We start from the raw sequence: 16,393 nt of genomic DNA on the forward strand, positions 1-16,393 counted from the left end.
TAGAACCGTTCTCGAACCTTTTGCAGAGTCTTCGTAATACCAAAGTGTCCATCTGATGTACCGTCATGCAACTGACGCAATACTTCTGACACTTTACTTTTAGGTACAATCAACTGAAGCTTAGATTCTGTACCATCATCGTTCTCAAAGGTTCTGTACAGAAGATCATCTTTTAGTATCAGGCAATTCCATTGGCTCCAGTAGGCCTTGACTTCCGGACTACATGCACTAATGTTTTGCCAACTAGGTCTCTCACCTCGACGCATCCAATCCAATACTCTTTTTATACATGGATCGTCTTCTTGGGCTTCTTGTAACTGTTGGGGCTGCCATTGCTCATTAATTACGGTGGTTCGTCTCACGGGGCAAAATCGTTCCTCTAATTTGGCACAGTGATTACAATTCGCACTGCATGGTCGTCTCGAAAGGGCATCAGCATTTGAGTGAACTCTTCCGGCCCTGTGTTCTATCTCGTAATCATATTCTTGTAATCGTTCTAACCATCTTGCCATCTGGCCCTCTGGATTACGGAATTGTATGAGCCATTTTAGAGCAGCGTGATCGGTGCGAAGAAGGAACTTTCTGCCATACAAGTATTTATGGAAATGTTCGCAAGCCTTCACTACACCCAGCAGTTCTCTTCTGGTAACGCAATAGTTTCTTTCCGGTTTCGACAGGACTTTGCTGAAATAAGCGATGACTTTTTCCTGTCCGTCCTGGATTTGGGAGAGAACAGCTCCTATAGCACTGTTGCTAGCATCGGTATCCAAAACAAATTTTCCTGCCTGTCCCGGGTAGCTTAATATCGGTGCACTGATCAGAGCCATTTGTAGTTGTTCGAAAGCTTTTTGGCACTCTTCACTCCATGTATATTCTTTGCCCTCCTCCGTCAACTTTGTTAGGGGCTTGGAGATATTGGCAAATCCTTTGACAAATCGTCGGTAATATGTACATAGGCCAAGGAAACTTCTAATTTCATGTTTATCTTTTGGTACTGGCCAATCTTTAATTGCTTCAATCTTTTCGGGATCAGCTGTTACACCATTACTCGATACAATATGTCCCAAATACTTAACTTCTCGTCGAAACATGTGACATTTCTTCGGACTTAACTTCAAGTTCGCTGCCCTCAATCGTTGAAAGACTTCTATTAGATTCTTGGCATGTTCATCAAAGGACCTTCCAACCACAATTACATCATCCAAGTAAACCAGGCATGTTTTCCATGTTAGACCTCTTAAAACTGCCTCCATTAATCTTTCAAATGTGGCAGGGGCATTACATAAACCAAACGGCATAGCCGTAAACTGCCAAAGCCCTGATCCTATCGAAAATGCGGTTTTCTCCCGATCGGCTGGCTCCATGTCTACTTGCCAATATCCACTTTTTAAATCGAGTGTGGAAAACCAACGAGAACCGGAGAGAGTATCCAATGTATCGTCTATTCTGGGCAAAGGATAACTTTTTTTTTTGTTACCGCATTGAGCTGGCGGTAGTCGATACAAAAACGCGTTGAACCATCTTTCTTCTTTACCAGAACTACTGGTGATGTCCATGGACTGTTCGATGGTTCAATTACCCCTTGTTTGTCCATATCCTTGATAATCTCTTCGGCTTCATCTCTTTTCGCAAATGGAAGTCGTCTAGGCCGTTGTCTGATTGGCTGAGCGTCTCCGGTATTTATTTTATGCGTTACTATGCTTGTTTTGCCCTTATCCTTCTTATCAATAGCAAAAACATCTTGATACTCTATCAGCATAGACCTTACTTTTTCCGTTCGTTCATAGTCAAGGTCTTGGCATCTTTCAATGATCATCTCGACAAGGTCTTTTGGATACTTTGACTTTGATGATTTCTCATTGGTATTCATAGAGCAAATTGAAGCCACGGGAACACACTGTCCGATCAAAGCTCCTCTACTTAACTTAATAGCAGTTTCCCTTAAATTCATAACTCTTACAGGGATGACATCTCGAACTTTTACCAAAGTTTTCGCCGTTAGGAACTCGACATTTTCTACATCTTCGACCATCCTTAAACTTCCCTCTCGGCAGTGTCCATCAAGCATGGTCATCAGAATTTTCTCACTATTACCGGGTATGGTTACGTCGCATGTAGTTAGTAAGCGGATGACATCTTCTTTGTCGTCGTGAAAGGGCAACTCTTCACCGTTGATCCTGAGAACTCCATTTTGAACATCCAATATTGCCCCCACTTTTCGTAGTACGTCCATCCCCAATATGAACTCGTCGGAGATCTCGGCAATTAATACTTGATGTTCAACTGTGGTCTGGCCAATGGATACTGACATATTAGCCTCGCCATATGTATTAATTAGCTCACCAGTCGCTGTTCTAAGCTTTACTGTTGCAGGTGATAATTTATTATGGTCTCGTACTACATCTGGACGTGCGATAGTTCTCGTTGCACCTGTATCCACCAAAAATGATCTACATCTATTACTGATACGACCTTCGATGTATAAGTTGTGGATTCCACCGGAGGACGTAAGGTTGACAGTTACTATGGGGGCTCTAGTTCTCGAGGTCGGCAGTTGCCCCTTGGTGTCGACCCGCTCTAGTTTTCCGACGGCTGTACGATCTTCTTACAATTACGACGAATGTGGCCTACGTCTCCACAATTCCAACATCTAGGCTCGCGTCTCTTTGGCATCTGATTACTTAATACTCTCCGTATCATTTCCTCCAGACGTTCATCGTTGTGTTCGTCACTTTCTTCAATGGTTCTTACTCTATGGCCTCGTGAAGTTTGACTAGCCGTTTCGTGTTCCAATGCAATAGCAAGTGCTTCATCTAAAACTTTCGGTCTTGCTAGTCGTAAAGCTTTCTGTAGTTCATTATCTTTCAGCCCATTGACGAAGGTATCTACTGCAATTTCTTCTAAAACGCTGTCTGGCACCTCTGGATAAGCCAACCGCACCACACGAGCCACATCTGCTTCAAATTCTTGCAGATTCTCACTTGCTCGTTGACTTCTACTTCGCAGTTGTGCTTTGTATACTTGTTGTAGATGGGCATCTCCATAGCGTTTTTCTAGACGAGTGAACAAGGTCTGGTAACAATTTTCTTGACCCTTGGGAATTGACCTTAATATATCTGCAGCATCACCTCGTAAAGCAGCAGTCAAGGAAACAGCCTTTTCTTGTTCGGTCCAATGATTGGCGGTCGCAATAGCTTCAAACTGTCTAAGATATATGGACCAAGAGGACTTTCCATCAAATGGTGGTAATTTGAATCTCATATTATGCGACATTTCTTCTCTCGGTAGTTCATCTTTCACTACAGGATCTAAAGCTACTGCATGAACTGACGGTTGCACTTTTGTATCGGTTATCATGCTCTCTAATTCTTTGATCTTCTCTTCTACGGCCAAAACTACTGCATTAACTGAAGGTAGCACTTTCGTATTGGTTACCATAGTCTCTAGTTGTTTGATCTTATCTTCTAACATTTCTTTACTGTCGTCTACGCTTTTCTGTATCTTATCGAATGTTCTAGAAACCTCTTCAAATTTCTCGTCGTTCTGTCTACAAACGTCTTTAATTACTTGAGAAACACTTTCAAATTTCTCGTTGCTCTGTCTACAAACTTCTTTAATTACTTGAGAAGTCTCGTCAAATCTTTTAGCAACATTTTCGAATTTATCGTCGCTTTTTCTAGAAGTTTCATCGATCTTTTGAGAAACACTTTCAAATTTCTCGTTGTTCTGTCTACTAACTTCTTCAAGTTTCTCGTTGTTCTGTCTACTAACTTCCTCAAGTTTCTCGTTGTTCTGTCTAGAAGTTTCATCGATCGTTTCAGAAACAGTTTTTAATTTCGATAAGATTACTTGTTCTGCTGACTGGAAGTGGAACGTCTCTGGGTCATCTCCGTTCTTCGTGAGGACATCCTTGAGTCGTGCTTGTAGGACTATCTTGCACCCACTGCTGTCTAATTCGTACTCTTCTAATTGTTCACGGAGCTGTTTTATGGTCAGTTCTTGTAGCAACATCTTTGGTCGGCACACACGTACTTTTCAAAATGTCTAAGTCTTTCCGAATACCGAACAATCAACGCACTTCAATTATTCCCGACGAATAAAGTTCAAAAGTCTTTCCGAATACCGAACAATTAACGCACTCCGATTATTTCCGACGAATAAAGTTCAAAAGTCTTTTTTTTTTTTCAATTTTCATTTATTTACACTCCACACCGTTAACACCAACTGTAGCGGTTATTAGTGTAATTACTTCTAATTACAATAAAACTAGCGGTTCGTAATTTATATACGACTTTATTTTTTATTTATACAAGTTTACTTTACAAACTTTAGCTTAAGACTAACTCTATTTACAAATATGTCCTATTTATATATGCGATACAGATATTCCAGAAATATCTATATATCTCCAGCTATGTCCATGTGACCGCTTGCACGTCATCGTCGCTGCATCGGCGTATCTCGAAACATCGATAGTGTTCTGTCTGTCCGGAGACGGGAGCTGGTATACGAGGGTAGGTCAATAATTATTTTGTTACAATATCAATATCAGAATTATCAAACAGCGGAAGATTTGAATAAATATTTGAACTTACCTCCATCGGTCCTCTTTATAATTGTTTTTTTTTAACTTACTTTTCTGCCCCACGAAATGTATACCTATTTTTGAGATATTCGATGTTGTACAAACTCGTCGGCAGCCTGTCTGATCCTTCAAAAATGTTTAGAACTTCGAAATATTTAAAGTTTTGGAAAGAACTTTTTAAATACGTCTTTATACTTTGACAGTACTTTGACATCATTTTTGAAAGGGTGATAGTTGAAAAAGCTTGAACGGGTCACTAATAACGAGTGTATGCAAATTTTGAACAGCTATATCTTAACCAACTTTTGTCTTACGGAAAAACAAAATAAAACTAGCATATTTATAATGGCAAAACCAATATTTTTTTACTCTTTAAGATTTTTCTTATCACTAATACTTTTTAAGTTATTTTGAAAAAAGGAAATTTTTCAAAGATTTTTAGAAAATTTTTTTTACTATAAAACCAAATTTTTTTAAAAATAAGCACTTCAAACCAATCAAACTTACATATAATATAAACAATACACATACAGTTAAAATAAATGGTAAAGCGGCAACGATTAATTTTATTTAGTATGCTAAATAGAGGGAGGTTTTCACGATTTTTTTAACCAAAAAAAGGGACCTACTTTTTTTTATCAGTGTAACTCGTTTATTTATAAAGCTAGAAATGTTTGTAAAAAACAAGTATAAAGCTTTTTTTAGATACTTTAAAAATGTTAATAAGCTTTTCCCGAAAAGTGCGTTTTTCGGTGATTTCGCCTTGAATTATTCGATTTGGAACTAGACGCATAAGAACGTATTTTTCATGAGCTACAACTTTGCTTTTACTCAATTTATAGACTTTACTGATATACCATTTTTTTGTTTTTTATATGCTACACTTTTGCTAAGAATATTTTTTTTGATAAAATATTTACTTTTTGAGTTATTTGCGAAAAACGGTCTGAAAACGTGGTTCTTTTGTCGAAAAATCAACATTTTCAATCGCGAATAACTCGAAAAGTATTTACTTATTTAAAAAGCTTTATAGAACGAGAGTTACTTATAATCTGTCAATTTATCCATTTCCAAGCTTATTTTAAACAGGCGTTTTTCACCCCCCGAGAAGGGGTGACTATCATTCCCCCCCCCCCCCCAAATAAAAGCAGCCAACACCACAAATTCAACTTTGAAGCGGAGGGTAAGTAGAACATAAATCCAAATTTTCATGCAATTCGGAGTTGCCCCTGAAAATTACACTACAAAACGGTCATTTATTGGGCTATATCCTTATTTTTTTTTCGATACCTACATATTTGGATTTTATCAGAGGTCTAAGGCTTCCCATCTTTTTATTTCCCTTTGCCAATCTAGCATTCAGTTCCCATTCTTCCTGACCTTTCTCATCTATACTAACCCCCAGATAAGTAAAATGGACCACTCCCTCGAAACTACATATATTCCTTTGTTTCATTAAATATGAAAGTAAACTGTTGTTCTTCTTTTTGCTCTGTATTTCCGAGTATCATGTACTTTGACTTTTCCTGGTTTATTTCTAGATCAAAATATTTTGCCTCCTGTTCTAGTCTTTTCATACATTGATGCTCATTGTTGAAGATAGATCCGGTTGTTGTAAATCAGCTATTTCTGATTATTGTTTTCAATACTAAGTTAAAAAGCACCGTCGATAACGGTTCTCCTTGTCTAAGACCTATCTTCTTCTTCAAGTGCCATCTCCGCGACGGAGGTCGGCAATCATCATAGCTATTCGGACTTTGGAGACTGCTGCTCTGAAAAGTTCGCTTGATGTACATCCGTACCATTCTCTCAGCTTGCGCAGCCACGATATTCTGCGTCTCCCTATGCGTCTTTTTCCTTAAATCTTTCCCTGCTAATGAGTTAAGGCAAGTTATATCTCTCTCCACGTGTAATATGTCCGAGATATTCCAATTTTCTGGTTTTGATTGTATTTAAGACTTCCATTTCTTTATTCATCTTTCTCAAAACCTCTTTGTTTGTGACGTGTTCTATCCATGATATTTTTAGAATTGTTCTATATACCCACATCTCGAATGATTCCAGTTTTTTCATTGTGCCGCATTCAAACAGATAAAACAGATGTTGTTCTGAAGCTATTTTCTTGTGGCATTTTTACAATTTTAACTATTTATAATGGGAAATAAGCCACAATATTATTAAAAAATGATTTTTTATTAACGTTTCGACGCCCAAATCGGGTGCCGTTGTCAAAATACAAAATACTACTAACATAAACAAAAATGTTGTTGCTTAGTAAAAAATTCTTCTAATAATTTATTTAATTTGACTCATTTATATCGGCAATTCAGATACATATGATACATTTTAAAGTAGAAGACTTTAAAATGATATTGCCAATATTTATGAGTTGCGTTCCTGGGACGACTTTACTGAAAGATAGTTCATTCGATTACATGAAATCAACCCCAACTCAAGAATATCCGTCACAAAAAAATCATAGCATGTGATCTGTCTTTAAAAAGACAACCACATGCAACAGTGACATTAAAATTCTCGCGTTAGAGATCTCATAGTAAATCACGAGCAGGAAAAATACCTCGTGATACTATCCCGACATCGTAAATATTTGGTCTTAAATTTAATTTACTCTCAAAATTAATACCAAATTCTGACTTTACTATAATTTTGTTTAAATTATAAATAATATCAATAATACATGGATATATAAGTAATACTAAAATATAAAATATGTACTAACTCGACTATTGACTTACTAATTGTGGTATTTTTTTTCTATTGACTTCCTCTTTCAGTATGGGTATCCACATCCTACTGCATTCCACCGAGGAATTTGCGACACAATTGGTTTCGTTTAGCATAATTAGAACCGCTTCTTTGATTTTTCTCTTTTTACTATCTGTTTCTTTCAGGACTATACTTGAATCTCTCCACTGAACTCTATGTTCATTATCCCATGCGTGTTGAAATATTTGAGATCTATCAAATTCTAACGTTTAATGGTCTTGATGTTTCACCTATATAAAACTGTTCGCATTCACAAGGTATTTTATAAATACAATTCTTTGTCCTTTCTTGTTCATTGTTAGGTTTAGTTTTAGATAGAATAGATCTCAATGTGTTGGTTGTTTTGAATGTTGTTGAATTTTTGTTTATGTTAGTAGTATTCTGTATTTTGACAACGGCACCCGATTTGGGCGTCGAAACGTTAATAAAAAATCATTTTTTAATAATATTGTAGCTTATTTCCCATTATAAATAGTTAAAACCGTAAAACAGAGTCAAGAAAACGTAGCACTTAGCCAACCTTACTCTTAGCTCTAACCTTAGATATCTTGTGCAGAGCACTTTTTTCATTTTGTTAAAATTCGCTCTAGCTTTTTCTATTCTAATTTTAATCTCCTGGAAGTAATCATTTGTGGAGTTGATCATTGTGCCAAGATATGCATATTGGTCTACTCGTTCGACGTTGGTTCCGTTTATGGGGAGATTATCGTTATTTCTTTGAGTTTTAGATATTCTCATAAATTTTGTCTTTTTATATTCATTGTTAGACCGTATTCTTGGCTATATATCGCTATTCTGTTAACCAGTCTCTGAAGATCTTCAATATTTTCGGCTAAGACGACAGTGTCATCCGCATATATAATATTGTTAATGGGAACTCCGTTCATCTTTTTTCCAGCTGTTTCACCCTCAAGAGCTTGTTTTAGGATCTCTTCCGAGTAGGCATTAAAGAGAACTGGCGACAATACTCATCCCTGTCTCACTACACGTCTAATTTCAATTTCCTCTGAAACCTATTCGTTAACACGTACTTTTGCTCGCTGCTTATAGTATAAATAAGATATGATCCTGAGGTCATTGTAGTCTATCTTCTTTAATTTCAGGACATTCATTAATTGTTTATATCGTACTTTATCGAAAGCTTTATTATAGTCAATAAAACAGAGACCTATGTTCTAGGAGAGTCTAGAGAACTAAGACCTATGTTCACTTCACTACAAATTAGCCCGATGAGAAACCTCTCCAGACTACATGATTTAGTGTGCTATTTAAAGTCATTCTTACTAGCCTAATCAGTTTTGCGGGTATGCCCAAAGAGCACAGTACTTCCATACATTTTAGTGCTTCTTATCCTACCATAGGCTTGTTTAAAATCTAGGAACAACGCATGAAGGGATACCTTATGTTCATAGCAAGTAGTCTGGATTTCTTTAGTGTAAAAATTGATCTGTCACTGATCTATTAAGTCTGATCTATTAATCACTGATCTATTAAATTAATTTTTAATTAATCATTTCAGATAATCAACCAGAAAATTTTACCAAAATTACATGTCCGACTGAATTAAAAGACGCTAGCACTTCAAAGAAATTAATTACTACCAGTGACAAGGTCACGTCCTATCATGAACTACCTAGCTTCGCAAGAAAAGATGATTCCAATGATAATAACACAGATGCTTATTACATTTCCCATAATTCTATAACAACTTCCACTGAAAATCCAAAAGAAATAGGAGACAAGACCTTCAAATCTAGCGATAAGTCAGCTAAGATGGTAAAAACTGTTATGACGACCAAAGGATTGAAAGGTAAAGAAAACAAAGCAAACTGTGCATCAAACGTTACTCCAGAAGACTTGATTCCTAAAATTGATATTTCTGTTGAAAAAGTGAATAACCAGGTTGAAGAAGATCATGACACAAATTTCAATAGAAAAATAACTGAAATGAAAGACATGTCACATGTTGATACTGTTTGTACAATTGAAATTCAAACCCAGGACGAATTTATGATGTTAGAGGTTCCCCATTTAGAAAAAAAGGAAATTGGAGTCCAATCTTTGGTAAACTATAGAAAACCTCTGACTAGCAGGCCAAGTTATATTGAGGAAACACCCAAAACTCCTAAAAAGACTTCTAGGATACCTCAATGTATTAATAAATTACCCAAGGAGGCTCATGAATTAACTACAGGTGATAGCAAACGTCTAGACTTGCAAGATATTACAAAGGACGAACAATCATATAAATTAAAGGATAAACCTGGAGATATGGTTATTACAAATTTCAGCCAGCTCAACAAAGAAATAAATATAAAGAATGAACCAAAAGAAGAAGTTAGAGATCCAGCAATGTACTCTCCAAGAAAACAAAAACAAAACAATTCCAGTTTAGTTCCTTCTACGAGAATACCACGAAAAATGAAACAGCACAGTACTCCTGCCAAAGATATAAAGACTAGAGACAACTACGGAGGTGATTATCTTCTTAAGAAATCTCAATCAGAAATTAGCCTGAGAAAGTTGAATTCAAGTAGAGAAAAGGGAAGGACATCAAGTCTAATATGTCTACATAGATATCTTAACAATCCAAATTTAGCAGATAGCTCAAATTCTGGCGTGGACAGCTTCTATTTAGGCAGATCTGTAGTAAATGAGCCAAATGTAACAAGTAGACTTCTATTAACTAAGGACTATAAGCCACCTCAAATGAGTTCTTACCAAAGAAGAAAAATATACGATAAGAGTATACGAAGCAAACTGAAGAAGAAGATGTGCAATGAAAGGAAAGTGAGACAAATCTTTGAAGTAAGATACTTGACGTTGGGTAAGAATTTAGAGGGGAGCAATGCTAAGGTTTTGAATAAAATACCTGAAAATTTAGTAGAAGAAAGTATAGAGCGACCCATTGATGAATTTATGGACGAAACTCTTCGATTGTTAGGTAAAAAGAACTCTGAGAAACTTTTAACCTTTATCCAGGAAAACATAGATACAGTAAAGCGTCTCAATGTGGTTGAATTATTACGAAGATTGGCAGATTCAGCGGAATGTTCAAAATTGGAAACAAAAGTAAAAGAAGACACTTCCAAAGAAGTTGTCAACTTTTTTATAGCTTTAAATCATTGCTTAAGAACATTCTGCAACTCTGAAAATCCAGCAACGCACATTAGAGAAGCTGTATCATCCAACGATAGTACTATAGTACAAAGTTCAGAAACGTACACCTTAAGTAAACAATCTGGTATAACTCGTAATTGCAGCTGCCGCACAATTCAACCTTCAAATTCTTCATTTGATTTCTTGTACCAAGATGACGATAATCAAAATCTAGTAGAAAAAAAAATTAATTTTAACCCCATTCTAGGATTTACCTTCAAACACAACTCAAAAATAAAGCAGACTGAAACTGGTAGTTTTGCGGAGTCATATAATTCTGAAGATAGTGGTTATGTCAGGTCGGAAAAGTCAAAACATGACCCTTTAACTTTCTTCAAAAGGCCAATTATGGCAGAACTGCTACGACCTCGTGCAGAATTGTTTGGAAACACTCCTTCGTGTTATGAAATGAAGAATGAATCGATGGATACTATTAAAGAGGATATTGCTCCAAGTATCACTAGTTATTATCCTTATGCAGAACTTAATGATTCCTTTCACGTTAATAATAACCATTCAAATAATGCCAAAGATGGAGAAGATATGAACGATACGACTGACAAAGACGATAGTCTAATATTTGAGACAGTCGAAATGTCTACAAACATTCGTTTAAAGAGATATGCATACCCTTATTATCATAAAAATGAAGATATTGACAAACTACTAGAATTAGAGGAGTTGAATACACAAAAAATGAACTCTGGTGAATTAAAATTGAAAGAAAGCATTAGCAATGTAGATTTTAGTCTAAAAAAAGAAGAGTTTACTAGTCCCAAACGAGCTCAAAGTGAAATCGTATTACCTAAATACTCTCAGATTGGTTATACATGTAATTTTGATGAAAATTGTGAGAATGTTTTTCAACCAATGCCATTGTTTAGAGAGATTATGGAGAATAATTGTCTAGAAGACATTGTGGTGTTAAAAAAGATTCTGGATCCTGGAGTGTATTTGATGTCTACAAACTTCAATATGGGCTATATCACACTACATATTAACACGGAAGAACACAATACCACAAATAGTCCACTTTTTGACGAAAATCTATTAAATCAAAACAACTTATACATAAAATACGATGTGTCAACTTGCAGTTGTATTTCTGATGTGAAAAAACTAACGACAATGAAGTTTTTTGAAAATTTATTGAACGTTTATGAAATAGAAGAGGATTTTAGCTTTAAACTCTTTAGCGACAAAAGCTTTATGAAAAATGAGCTGTTTTCAGTTATATCACAGATTAAACCAGGGAAAGGTAAAGGAAAGTTCACTAGAAGAATGAGATTCTTTTTCAAAAATATTTTTTGTGGTAAAGAAAAAGTAAGGAGTAAAAAATCTTTGGATAATGGCGACAAAGTAGTAAGTATAAGAATACCTACCTATAACATCATTTCTACAGTAGTTCTGCAACATGAGTTTTCTTGCTTCATTCTGATGTTAGATCATCAGTTGGTGATATTAAGGTGTTTTCCTGTCCTTTCTGGTTTTTCTTCTCGTAGCACTACAACCCGGGGTGGGTCTTTGCCGACTGCACAACTCGCTTTCATCTCGATATCGAATTCGTGAACGTCGTAAGGGCTTCCTTTCTGTAGGAGCTTCCTCCCTGGTCAACTTGGCAAGGCGGATATTCGGGAGTTTATGGATATGGCCAGCCCACCTTAGATTTTCGAATTTAATCTCTTGGACAATATCGCTAGCCCTATGTCCCTGTTTGACCTCGGCATTTGTTCTCATTCGGTATTGGTTACTGTTCTGGTCGTGATACCAAAGATTCTTCTGCGGACTTTTCTCTTAAAACACCGGAGTATTCTTTCCATTGCCTTTGTCAGAGTCCACATCTCACACCCACACATGAGCACCGGTCTAATCACTGTCTTATACAGGGTGTTTCATTGGGAAACGGAAATACTTTAATGGTGAATAGAGTTCACCAAGCCGGTTCTAGATATGCTACATTTTTTGCCCTACCGACATTTATAACCGAGTTACAGGGTGTTTTATCGATTTTGACCATTTATTTCCTAAGCCATAACTTTAGAACCAACCTGTATATTTTTTTGATGTATGGTGTACTCATGTCTCCTGAAAAAACTCAAACGACCGACATACTAACCATACGAAAAATCCAGGTCCGGATCAACAAAACATTATAAAGTAATTGTGACCTTAAAATAACACCTGTATATTCAAATTTTGAAAATCTGTTTGCATATTTGAAAAGAGCACAAAAAAGTAAGTTTAATGGTTCGCTTCAATTTTTCGGCCAGACAATTTTATGACTTTAATTTTGAAATTATATTGAATTTTTTAAGAACTCTGACATTAAAAAGCAGATATTATTAAGTTTTCGTTATAAATTATTAAAGATAATGAATAAATACTCATTTTAAAAATAATCAATACTTATTTACCACATTCTCAAAATCCAGGTCCGGATGAACCAAAAAAATATAAAGTAATTGTGCCTTTGAAACAACACATGTATGTATATTGAAATTTTGAAAATTTGTTTGCGTATTTTAAAAGAGCATAAAAAACTGCTTTAAAAGGTGCATGTAAAATTTTTGCGGAGATAATTTAATTACGGCAATTTTGAAATCATATTGATTAATTCTGTCAAGGTGACAAGAAACTGCCAGAGCCAGAAAAAATAAGAACAATCCCAATGTAATTAGAAAATCGATTCGAAATCTTTTAAAACGAACAAGGAAATGCATCGAACAAAATGGCGGACATTTTGAGCAACTGTTATAGTTCAAATATTTTTAATTTATGTTAAATTGTTTTTTTTATTAGATTTTTTATTAGATATAGCTGTTTTTTTAATAATTTGCTAAATCATTAAAATATCCCAATTCTCGCAATTATAAATTTTTATTGATGTGCATACAGCTACAAATCCAGAGAATCCATGAAGCCAGCGTAGTAAATAAGTATTAAGTATTTTTAAAATAAGTATTGATTCATTAACATTAAATTATTAAAAGTTAATAACACCTGGTTTTTAATCTCAGACTTCTTTAAAATTTCAATATAATTTCAAAATTGATGTAATTAAATCAACGGCGCAAAAAATTAAAATAAATCTTATATCACAGTTTTTTATGCTCTTTTAAAATCCGCAGACAAATTTTCAAAATTTCAATATGCAGGGTGTTGGTTCAAGGTCAAAATTACTTTATATTCTTTTGTTAATCCGGACCTGGATTTTTCTTGTAATTAGTAATTGGGTCGTTCCAACGTGGTAAATAAGTATTGATTATTTTTAAAATTAGTAGTTATTCATTAACTTTAATAATTTGTAACTAAAAGTTAATAATATCTGCTTTATAATGTCAGAGTTCTTAAAAAAATGGATATAATTTCAAAATTAAAGTCATAAAATTGTCTGGCCAAAAAATTGAAGCAAACCATTAAACTTACTTTTATGTGCTCTTTTCAAATATGCAAACAGATTTTCAAAATTTGAATATACAGGGTGTTGTTTTAAGGTCACAATTACTTTATAATTTTTTGTTAATCCTGACCTGGATTTTTCTTATGCTTAGTATGTCGGTCGTTTGGGTTTTGAATGAGACATATGTGTACCAAATATCAAAAAAATATACAAGGTGGTTCTAAAGTTATGGCTTAGGAAAGAAATGGGCAAAATCGATAAAACACCCTGTAACTCGGTTTAAAAAGTCGGTAGGGCAAAAAATGTAGTATATCTAAAACCGGCTCGGTGACCTCTATTCACCGTTAAAGTATTTCCGTTTCCCAATAAATTACCCTGTATAACCTGATTTTTGATGTTTGTGTTAGGTTTTTAGACTTGTGGAGGCTATTCACACATTTCCTGCCTGGATTCTCTTCTTTATCTCTTCCGTAATATCATTATCTGCGGTTATTGTCGCTTCAAGATATTTAAAACTTTCTGCTCTTTCAGAGTTATATGGGTCTCTTGTAACATTTTGCCCTTTTTTATCTCGCCTCTTTTGTCTGTTAATGCGCATATATATTTGGTTTTATCTTCATTGACCATTAGAGCAGTTAGTCCAGAAAGCCACTGCGCATCCGCTAGGAAAAATATTCTAATTCGGATTTTTTGCACAATCTCACTCAAAAAGGACCCCTTTTAACAAATTTGCATGTTGCCAGGACCAAAAGGTGGTCAAAAAATTTTTAAACGTTTTTTTTTTGTTTTTTTCCTAAAATTATTTTTTTTGCATGGAAAAAAGTTTTTTTAGGTTTATTGGATTATTCCAAACAGAAAACGTCTTTAGTGACTTTTCTCTAAAAATGATAGTATTTGACGTATAAGCGATTTAAAATTGAAAAATTGCGAAATCGGCCATTTTTAACCCTCAAAACCTATGTGAAAAACTGAAAATTTGAATGTTGCCAAGGCAGGTAGATATTCTTTAAACATCGATTGATGAAATCCCGAAGAGTTTTTTGCAATACAATATTCAAAACTCCTTTGTTTTTTAATTGCTAATCAAGCGTGCGCGACACTATTTTCCACCGACAGTATGGTGCAAATGAAAGGAATAAATTCGTTATTTCGTAAACCGTCGACTTTAAGGAAAAATCCCGAAACAGGTCGATTTTTATTTTTAAGTTATGATATTGTGGCATATATGGTATACTAGTGACGCCATCCGTCTGGGCGTGATGACGTAATCGATGATTTTTTTAAATGAGAATAGGGGTCGTGTGCTAGCTCATTTGAAAGGTTATTCAGTTCTCTATTCAGTAATATAAACATTTACATATTTATTTATACAAAAAATTTTTATTAAATTAAATTATTTGACAAAAAAAGAAGTAGAATGACACCCTGTATAAATAATTATGTAAATGTTTACATTACTGAATAGAGAATTGAAGAACCTTTCAAATGAGCTACCACACGACCCCTATTCTCATTTAAAAAAATCATCGATTACGTCATCACGCCCAGACGGATGACGTCACTAGTATACCATATATGCCACAATATCATAACTTAAAAATAAAAATCGACCTGTTTCGGGATTTTTCCTTAAAGTCGACGGTTTACGAAATAACGAATTTATTCCTTTCATTTGCACCATACTGTCGGTGGAAAATAGTGTCGCGCACGCTTGATTAGCAATTAAAAAACAAAACAGTTTTGAATATTGTATTGCAAAAAACTCTTAGGGATTTCATCAATAGATGTTTAAAGAATACCTACCTATCTTGGCAACATTCAAATTTTCAGTTTTGCACATAATTTTTGAGGGTTAAAAATGGCCGATTTTGCAATTTTTCAATTTTTAATCGCTTATATGTCAAAAACTGTCATTTTTAGAGAAAAGTCACTAAAGACCTTTTCGGTTTGGAAGGATCCAAAAAACCTAAAAAAACTTTTTTCCATGCCAAAAAAATAATTTTAGGAAAAAAACAAAAAAAAAACGTTTAAAAATTTTTTGACCACCTTTTGGTCCTGGCAACATGCAAATTTGTTAAAAGGGGTCCTTTTTGAGTGAGATTGTGCAAAAAATCCGAATTAGAATATTTTTTCTAGCGGATGCGCAGTGGCTTTCTGGACTAAGTTTTTTTGCCTTTACCTCTAATTTATTGAAAGACTCTTTCACATTAGTGACTATGTTTTCCACAATGTCAATGTAGTCCGCGTATGCTAGTAGTAATTTTGGTTCATTTACTGTCAATAATTCTGTTCTCATTTATGCTCTTCTTACTACTTTCTCCAGGATTATACTAAAAAGGGGAGGTGACAGCGCATCTCCTTGTTTTAGACCACTGCTTATTTGAACAATTCTGAGAGTTTGTTACCTATTCGTATCCGTACTCTGGATCTACAGCCATTTACACTTATCTTCACGAGCTCGA

The 16,393-nt window shown here is 34.9% G+C and overlaps 1 protein-coding gene across 2 annotated transcripts in view; it reads left to right on the forward strand.

Moving 5' to 3' along the window:
* LOC114328118 (uncharacterized) overlaps positions 1-16,393 on the forward strand; it is a 78,290-nt gene that overhangs the window by 31,498 nt on the left and 30,399 nt on the right. For both annotated transcript variants that reach the window (XR_007697492.1, XM_028276892.2), the window contains exon 6: positions 8,892-11,893. Coding sequence is in view for 1 of the 2 variants with exons in the window: in XM_028276892.2 (XP_028132693.2) it covers positions 8,892-11,893 (3,002 nt within the window). In the remaining variant the exon portion in view is untranslated. The remainder of the gene's footprint in view (positions 1-8,891; positions 11,894-16,393) is intronic.

Source organism: Diabrotica virgifera, chromosome 4, assembly GCF_917563875.1.
Source record: "Diabrotica virgifera virgifera chromosome 4, PGI_DIABVI_V3a".
NCBI lineage: Eukaryota > Metazoa > Arthropoda > Insecta > Coleoptera > Chrysomelidae > Diabrotica > Diabrotica virgifera.